This window comes from Daktulosphaira vitifoliae, unplaced genomic scaffold (assembly GCF_025091365.1).
Source record: "Daktulosphaira vitifoliae isolate Bord-2020 unplaced genomic scaffold, ASM2509136v1 Scaffold_2, whole genome shotgun sequence".
Taxonomy (NCBI): Eukaryota; Metazoa; Arthropoda; class Insecta; order Hemiptera; family Phylloxeridae; genus Daktulosphaira; species Daktulosphaira vitifoliae.
In genome coordinates, this window is record NW_026099573.1 from 26,604,709 (window position 1) to 26,615,126 (window position 10,418).

At 24.9% G+C, this 10,418-nt stretch overlaps 1 protein-coding gene across 1 annotated transcript; it reads left to right on the forward strand.

Annotated features, from left to right (window-relative positions):
* The first annotated feature begins 67 nt into the window (after window positions 1-67).
* On the forward strand, window positions 68-8,216 carry LOC126897818 (RUN domain-containing protein 1). The gene is made up of 13 exons (XM_050671700.1): window positions 68-403; window positions 2,472-2,556; window positions 3,004-3,138; window positions 3,204-3,375; window positions 3,478-3,572; window positions 6,111-6,201; window positions 6,592-6,680; window positions 6,750-6,886; window positions 7,052-7,253; window positions 7,317-7,526; window positions 7,607-7,704; window positions 7,794-7,888; window positions 7,998-8,216. The coding sequence occupies exons 1-13, from the start codon at window positions 300-302 to the stop codon at window positions 8,102-8,104; spliced, it is 1,620 nt and encodes a 539-aa protein (XP_050527657.1). The 5' UTR covers window positions 68-299; the 3' UTR covers window positions 8,105-8,216.
* Window positions 8,217-10,418: the final 2,202 nt, after the last annotated feature.

The window sequence follows — 10,418 nt, forward strand, 5'->3', positions numbered from 1 at the left end:
GTTAACAGCTGCAACCAACGAGCGATTTGTGTGTGGGCCGTTTCTAGTTTTGATATCACTTTTCACGACCAACTTTAATTGCACATATTGTTTGAACGTTAGTTAATTTAGTTGGACTAATTTTGAATGAATAGTAAACGCTATGATAAGTTAATTAGGCCAACCGTTTCATTTTTTTCAAGCCATCTAAACTCACTAACCGTCTAAAAATCTAAAATTTTAGTCGTTGGTTTATATTTATAGAGCCATAACTATACTGGTTCGAGAATTTTAGTTAATTTTTAACGTAACGTATCAATATGGAATTAGACGTTGAAGAAAACAACTACAGTCACCAAGACGCCGATAACGAACACGACATGGGCCTATACTCATTTTGCGAGAATAGCCATAAGGATTGGGAGTGAGTGTCTTATAAATAAAACTATTATACTGATAAAAATAATATCAATAAAATTAAACTAAAAATGTTTTGTATAAAAGAAATCATTCGCTGTTTTGAAAATTTGCCACAATCAAAATAATTGATTTACAGTTCAAATCATAAATAATAAATTCATCCGAAAACTAAGAATAAAAAATTATTTACGTTCTTCAACACTATAATTTAGTTGAGTAAAAATCAAATTTTTAAGTCAAATATATTTTTAACTTTTATAGAAATTTTAGACTCTTGAGGGAGCAAGAGAAACATGCCCCTCTTTCCTGAAAAAATTTGCAATTTTCATGAGAATAATAAAATCCCAAAAATATTTAACAAAATTATCATCACATACATTTCTATTGAAGCGTTTCATGATATTAGTTATAATCATTTTCAAGTTTTTATTTTTAGTAGTTTCAACTAGCTATACCAAGTCTCAGCTGAAGTTGTTTTTTTATTATAATTTTTATCCTTATGCTTTTAAATTATTTAATTAATTAAAAGCTAACAAATATTCCAATTATTCTAATATTTTTTTAGAATTATTTCCCGTCATATTGTAGTTATTAGCATCAACGAATCTATTGTATGATTAACATTATCAACAATAGTGACAACTAGCAGTTCTATTTAATCATAAAATATAGAACATGATCATATATTGAAAAAAAAAACTGAATAAATATCCTCTATAGGGAATTTTTGTGCGGTTTCTTTCATGATCTCATTTTTGACATAACATCACAAGAAACAGTTATTATTCATTAAAGTTTTATATTTTAATGTTTAAGTACAACGTCTATTTATCCTTAAAGTAAATAACAAACACAAAATTTAATATTCATTTCAATAATATTTTTTTTTCAAGTTTTGTTGTGGTTTGATAGAACGGTGAATATCAGTTAGATGTTCTACTCTGCTTAATTTACACAGTATAAAATATGTTTACCTAAATTTGATGTCAACAAAATTTAATATCTGGATTATTTAATTTGTTTCATCAGACTAAACTTTAAATGAAAAAAATACATGACTTATACTTTTAGAACTTATATCGTGTAAAAATAGATACAATGTTGATCGTAATTGTTAATAAGAAAACTAAATCTAAAATAAATAAATAAATCTAAAATATAGTGTCTAAAAAGTATTTTAATATATTTTTCTAAGCCCATGAATCACTTTAGATTAAAATAAACTCTTCTTTCTTTTGTAAATTAATTTTTTTAACTAAGCTATTGAGACTTAAATATGTGTAAAAGTATTCAATAGATATTATATTTTGTATATTTTTCTTTTTTTTTTATAAATACTATTCTCAGACAAAATCCTCCACAAGGTACGACAATGATTGGGACATTTATGAAAATACCTTTTCTTATTAATGGAATTCACTTAATTTTGATTTGTAAACTAATATGGCGTTTACATAACCAGGATCGACACTGGGATTCGTGAGAACTTGTGTGAAATTTTTTTTCGGGGATCTTTAAATTTTTTTTAGTGATAACTGAACTTAGTTTGTGGGGATCCTTAAATCGCAGAACGCAACTCACACACCCTAGCGCTGGCTTTGCTCATAAATACTTATTATCACAAATCATAAAATTATAGCAGATTATAATGGTACGCCAATTAGGCGCCTGAGCACATCCCTAATACCATAAATGCAGAGCTATTGAAGTCAATTCTCAGAAAGAGATTTCTTCATCAAATAATCTAAACCACATTTTTCAATTGACTAATGTGACACTTAAAGTTAGTAAATATAGGCACCCATGACTAAGTTTAAGTACTATAATAAAATCGGGTAACTTGATAATATTTTATGGTTTTTATCATTTCATGTTTAAATTGTCTTAAATGAATTAGATGACGAATTAAATATAATATAAAAATATACAAGCATCTTTGTATAGACTGAGTCAAAAAACCACTCTATTGCTAATACAGCGTATCAATAATTAACTTGAATCTTATGTTAATATGTTTTATAAAAAAAAACTCTCAAGAGATTCGACTACAAAAACACGATTTTATTTTCCAGTGAGAACGATCGTGTTGGTTATTTAGAAGAGCAATACGATATTCTTCATTCTTCTGTTATAGCTCTTACTTCGCATTTTTCTCAAGTAAGTATAATCCTATGAATACTTGTGAATATTTTGATGAAAATTATTTTATTGTTAAAATATTTTTTTATTTTACACAAATCTATTATACATAAGATTATTGCATTAATGAATGTAACTGTTTTTTTTTTTTTTTTCATGAAAAGTTTAACTATAATTTCTATAGAAATTATTCATACGTAATGTAGTCCGGTTTAAGGGGGAGGTAAGAGGGCCAAGGCCTACAAATCCATTAGTAATAGGTTTTTTTACAAAGAAAAAGAACCTAGTCTTATATTCCACCTAATTGGTAAAATAACTTAAAAAATTTACTATTATTGTTATTAATTTTTTTATCACCTGCAGTTTTTATTTATTTTATAATAAAAACGTAGTTAAGTTTTTATGAAAAATAGGACTCACATAGGTCTAATCCAGATCTATATGTAATATATTTTATATCAACAGGTGCAGCTAAGAATTCATCAAATCATCGAAGCACCTGATGAAGAAAAAAAAGATCTATTGAAAAATTTAGAAGAGTTTGCTTTTAAAGGCATTCCTAATATTTATACGAATTGTTCATTAAATCATCTACTTACGGTAGCAATATGATTATTAAAAATAATATGACTTTTTTAAAATTGACTCTTAAATTACTATTTTAGAATAATGACGACCAACTGGTGGAAAAGAAACACCAAGTGCAAATTGAAGTTATTAATGAAATGAAAAAACAATTAGAAGATTTAGAATATCACATTTATAATAACAGAAACGAATTTGACTTGCCAGAGAACTTTGTGGATATTTTTCGTGAAAGGCAAAATAATATTATCAGTAAGTCATTTACTAAATAATTTTGTAGTTTTAAGTTTGCTATAAATCGTAAAAATAATTCAGATGTCTAAATTTCAAATTAATATTTTTATTTACCTATAGACCAAGTCGAAAAAAATCTAAATGTCAATATAAAGGATCCGAATAACATTTCAGTCGGTGAATTAAAAGAAGAAGTTGACAATGCCATTCAAAAAGTAAAATATTTTTCCACTTAATTTGGTTTATGAAAGGTTTATTTTTAAAATGATCTTGTCATAGTCAACAGTACTTAGTTGGGAAAAAAAGAAAATCGCATTTCTTGGTAAAATAATAAATGAATTAAATACAATCTTTCTTTATTAATACTTATTTATTTATTACTAAATTAACACCCCGAAGAGCAAAGATTATAGTTCAATGTAAATTATACAAGTTATTAAACAAAATAACAGATTACAGAAAATAATCGAGGAAACAACAAACATTAAATAAATATCTATGAAAATACGTGTATAAATTATTTAAATATTTAAAAACTATCTCTAGGTTATGGCCTACGAGCTTCCTAAAATCAAAAATTAAGAGGTTCAGTTTCTATTAAGGGTTTTAATAAAGTTGACTCTTTTTAAGGTTTCAGTTAAGAACCGTATTTAAAAGGGTTTTTACATTATTATTTTAAACATCTAATAAGTGATTTTAGAAATTATACTCTTATCAAAATAGTATCTTAAAATTAATAAACTTTTATCATTTTATTATTAAATTTCTATAATATATTTTAAGCAAAAAACAGTTATAAAAACATTTTTAAACAATTTTTACTGGTTATTTACCAATAATTCTTTCATTGCTATAGTTTCTATTTCAACTATTTAGATTGGCTCTACCGTAACGATTTCAACTAACTTTTATACTGGTCTTCGACTTGACTAAAATCAATATGGCTGAGGGAATCAATATTATTTACCAACAGTAATAACTCAAATCATTTTTTAGTTATTTATTATACACATAAATATCCTTAATTAGTAATATAAAGTTACAGTAAACATCTTGAGAATATTATCGGGAATATTTTAAAGAATATTTTCTAAGAACGATTATTCTTTTTAACATGATTTATTATATTTTACATTACTTTAAAATGGTATTGAATTAGATAACAAGTAAAAAATTGGTCGCTTCTAAATTTATCTATTTAGCTTCAGATAAATCGATAAAAAAAAGTTGGAGTTATAGTCAACTTCCAATAAAAATTAACTTATTATCCAACTTTATGTTTTCGAGCTTACAAACGCTTTAGAGTTGTATTTAATAGTAACCAAATTTATACTTGATAGCCAAATTAAGTCCAATTTACGGTATTACACAGAATTATTTTAATAGGGAATTTTTCGATTGCATGCAAATAAAGTATTTTTTGCAAGGGTTATTATTTTTAGTATTTAAACAATAACTGAACAATTAACAAGCCATAAAAATGCAAAATTATTAAGAAACTATAGAAATTTAACAAATTAAGAAGCCATAAAAATACAAAAACATTAAGAANAATTACAAAAAAATAAAAAAGCCATAAAAATGCAAAATTATTAAGAAACTATAGAAATTTAACAAATTAAGAAGCCATAAAAATACAAAAACATTAAGAAACCATAGAAATTTAATAAATTAAAAAGCCTTAGAAATTTAATAAATTAAGAAGCCATAAATATGCAATAATATTAAGAGGCTATAGAAATGCAAAAAAATTAAGAAGCCTTAGAAGTTTAAAAACTTTAAGAACTTATTTTCATTTATTTTCACTCAATTTTTGTTGAGACAATTTATGTTATATTTGTTATCATGCGACTATTAACCATGGAAAAGATAATTAAATCTGCATTACAATTTTCAATAAATATTCATTACTTGAAATTATTTTAAAGTTTGAATAAATATTCTTAAAGAAGTTATTTAGTTCTATTATTTTTTATATACTATATTGTCTCTTAATTATCTGCAGAAGATTACTCCCATTTCCGAGAATATTCTATTGTTGCATTACTACCCCATTAAGAAGCATTAATGGGATTAATGGGAAAAACCCCATCTCAAAAGTGTAATATTATCATTATATAGAATGTTTAGTAAATAAGTAAACTGATTTCTATTTTTCTCATTGTTAAAAAAGAATTGACCTATTATTTACCTACTGAACTCTATGTATAATTATTTGTTAACATAATTACTTTTTGATATAGTATGTGGTTACACAATAATACAAATGATTAATCGTACGCTATTATAATATTTATTCCTAAGGTTAGTTTGATACGGAAACCTAATAATTGATCCATATTCAAATATAAAACGTACTAGAGTGCAATAAAAAAATTCAAACATATAAGATTAGAAATATCTCAGCAATATCTCTTAAGAAAACCTGTTAACCGTAGAGCTTTATTATAAATAGCTAAAATGTCCCCAGCAAAAGATACATTCCAGGAAAGAATTTTACCAAGATCCTTAATATGCTAATTTTTTATAAGATCAAAACTATATGAATATTAATTCAATTGATAATCTACGAGAAAAAGTGATCTGAAAATATTTAAAATAATTTATATATAAACCATTAACAACACACCTGTTATAAAATCTATACAAATCATCTTGTAGATCTTGACTATCGGCAACTGAACGAATATTAGTATAAATTTTAACATCAGCAAAAAACTATTATCTTGTATTATAATTATTTTTGTTTGCAGTTAGTAAACCCAATGAAAGCAACTGAACATCTCGTGAATCAATTGAAAACCCAAATAGCAGACTTGGAGCGATTTATTGATTACGTGCAAAGTAATTACTAACATATTAATTTGATTTGGTATACATTAATACCACAAAAACCATTCTGTCATGTTTTCCGGTTAAAAATATATTTCAAGTGTATTGCTAAGTAAATATCAATCTTTAACAACGTATTTATTACACAAATATAATTATTGGATTGTACAAATAACATTAAAACCTTTAAAAGAATTTCAAAGTATTTCGACAAATACATTACACGTAATTTCTTCAAATTAGATTTTTTACTAAAAAATTTATTTTATAAACTTTAAAAGAGTTTGCAGAAGAATACGTTTGAATATTGTTAACCAACTGTATCATTACTTAAAAATATATTATTTGTAAATGCGTTACTAGAATTGTTTATATAAATAAGTTTTCTTAACTGAATTTTAGCCGGAAAAATCAAATTAAAAACATCTAGCGGGATGAATGACAAAATAACAACAATTAATGAGAAAGAAAGAAAATCGAGGAAAAATGAGGTATGTTATAGTCAACATTATTTTTAAGATCTTTTTTTTATTTTAAATAAATTATTTTTACTCAAAAAGATACCCCAAAATACAATTGGAGCTGTTAACCGACTGTCAGCTATTCTACAGATGTTTATTGGCACCCAAATATCTTGTAATCAACGAAATTTTAAGAGGAACTCCCTAAAAAAATCTCTAAAGATTAATCATTGGGGGTAAGCTAATCATTATAGATTTTGAACTGTTTTTTTTATTAAACAAATTAAATTTCAATTTATTTAAAAATCATTTTAATTTAGTTTAATTTAGAAAATTTCAATTTAATAATTAATCAAAAATCAATCATTACTCCTATGATATAATTTATTTTTATTTTTTAGAGATCACAGGGCTAACTTGGAGCTGGTTATAGCAGATTTGCTCGAAATTTTGAATGTTCCTGAAACTCACAATGATAGTGACTACATGTCTGATTCAGAAGGCGCATTAGCTGCAATGGAGTGTAATGGAAAAATAGCTTCGATTGTCCGAAAAAGATTAGCACCATCCATACAAAACTTAATGCAACATGGTCTTATTATGGTAAGTTATTTAAATCTCAAAAAATTGTAGTTGGATAATAGTTGATGAATGTGAAAATTATAGATCGGGCAGAGTACCAGTGTAGTACCTTTTGTAGACTGTCTACATCCAAGAGTAAACAATTCAAAATCGAATTTGCACGCTTGGGAATTAGTTCTTAAGTACTACGAGATAAAAAATGGCGACCATTTTAACTCTACACCTGCTCGAAAACTGTCGCAGAGTTTTAATTTGGATATTGAAGGATGCAAATCATCAGTTTCCCACAAACAAGTATGCTTATTTTCTTATACAATTGGGATAACAATTATTACTGATACTTATGCCATTTTAACCAAAACAATTTTTTCTAGTGTCTCTTATCAATTATAGGCAATATTATTTCATCACATTCTCGGTACAAACGAAGCTATGATTCTTGTTTCAAAGCATTAGTGTGCGCAGGATTAAAGTATGTATTATAATATACAATAAAAACAATACACATAATATACTTATGAATAAAATAATGATAAAAAATTCACTTGTAATATTTTCCAGTGCAAAAATGTTAGTCAATTGGTTAAGATTTATATTTAAATGTCAACCCCTAGTTGAACTTTACTATCAGCCATGGAGCTATGTAGCTCAAACAGGTTAGTTGTAATTTATTATTATAACTGATTTAATACTCGGCATAATTAAAGTCTAAAAAGATTAGATTTTTCTCACATGATCAAATAATCATGTACTTATTGAATTTAGGATTTGAAGACGCTTTGCATTCGCTGGAAAAATTGAACCAATACAATTTTGAATTACCTGTAGATTTAGCCATTCGTCAATTACAAAATATTAAAGATGCTTTTTAAAATTGTAAATATGTACAAAATTTTCCACTTGTTATTTGAATTAAAATGTTAATAGTGAAAATATATATTTTAAATAGTCCGAGAATTTTTAATAAAAAAATGATAAAATCTATGTGTTTATTAATTCCATCTAAATATGTCATATTACCAGTATATGCAGTAACGGATTAAAAAATATATTTTGTCCAATGCTGGTAATTCTAAAACTGATATTTTTTATCGTATTGTAAAAATATGTAGTGCGTTTATAATTAAAAAATTATAAATGATTTTTTTTTTTTATCAAGTCTAGAATAGTAAATACTACGTAAAATAATATAGTTTTTTCATAAATATATTTAAACATTTTTATACATAGTAATGTACAAAGGACGTAGTATTCGTGTGATGTAAGCAAACTATTTAGATGGAACAAACGGTCATTATCGTGAAATCATTTTTCTTGTGTATATTCCCCTCCCTATCTTTGAAAAAATCCTGCACACGCCACTGAAATTTTCTTTAAACCGGTTTGATATTAATTTATTTTTAGTTAAGTTTTAAAAACTTGTTCTGGTAGAATTTACGAATAAATTATTTTTGTAACATAATAACAATATATATATATATTAATTGGTATATACCAGAAATCAGTTCGCGCCAAGATCCGATCTATATTTAGGCCGCTCGAAGTCGTGTCGTAATATTAATTTCATATTTCGGTTTGGGTAATTTAAAATAATTCCAGTTGGATCGCATACGTTTGTGCGAATTATAAAAAAAAATGTATTAAATATACATATTGTTAACAAGACAGACACTAGACATCACAAAACACCTGAACATAATATGTCCGGTCTGTGCGATCATATGTTTGATCGCACTCATTAGTCCTTATAGATTCTTGATGCCAGATTTTATATTTCCCGTAAAACCCGATACCTGGCTGATCATTATTCGCATATTTATATATGTATGTCATCTTATTGTATGACACTTCACGAGTTCCTGGTGAAGAATTTTCATTGTGCCGTTGAAATTTGGATTTTTATCAAAATATGTGTTCCTTTTAAACAGTAATTTTTTTGTCGTGAATATATGAATCAACTATCAATCACCGGTAATCAATATCATTTGATAAAATATTATAATATTAGTATTGTTATAATAATTTTAAAATGAAAACCAACACACGTAATTAAACAAAATAATTAATTCAAATAATACACAAATATTTTTATTTACTAATTTAAGTAATTTAACTAAATAAAATATGACATACAATGAAGAATCATTTTTTGAAACTTTTAAATAGTAATTGTTTTAAACAAATTCATTTCAGAGTACTCAAAGTATATATATATATATATACTTATAGTTAACTATATATATAGTTTTGATTAAAATGGTAATTTATTCAATACTGTTAATTAAAATTTTCATGGATGCAATAGCAACATTATTTCTAGTTATAATTATGAATTAAATTAAACCTAAGTTACTAATACTTCATAAATATAACTTATAAAATAATTGTGCCCAGAGACCATTGAAAATATCAAAATAAGGGGAATATTTTACATATTACATGTTATCAACTTAAAGACAATTATTTTTAAATATTCTTAATTTCCTAACACCAATAAAAAGTACACAAGACATTGGATAAAACATTAACATTAAAGATACTCAATGTATATATAGTGAAATAAATTAACTGTTCTTTTATTTTAAATTATTTCTAAAAATGAATTTTTAAACAAGTTAACTAATTAATTTAAATTTCGTATCCTACCTTATTTTGAATGAATTTTTTCCAATAAAATAAAAAAAAGCTATTTATAGTATTAGATTAATATAATCCATATATAGTATGTACAATTTAGTATTTATTATTTAAGAATTAAAAAATTTCTTATTGTAAAGTTCACAAAATGTAACGAGAAATTAAATTAAATTAATTTAATTGGTAATCCCCAGTAAAAATGGTTAAATAGTAGGCATGTATAACATAAAAAATAATAATTAGATATAGAACTATTATAAATCCACCTAAATGTCATTCTACTAAAAATCTGAAAATATTTTCTTATTTTAAAACAAGTTCAAAAATACTTTCCAAAACAACGTATACAATCATGATTTGTCAATGCTCAAGCTCTTTCATACATTCAATATGTAAAAGTTTAAAATTATTATTAGGTAATATATCATAAAATTATTCATATAATAATAATAAACAATTTTTCCAGGTATTACTTTTGTGCTAAATTATTGTCTCAAGTCAAAAAGTTTTAACTTTCTAAAAATATCACACTAAAAAAAAAAAAAAAAA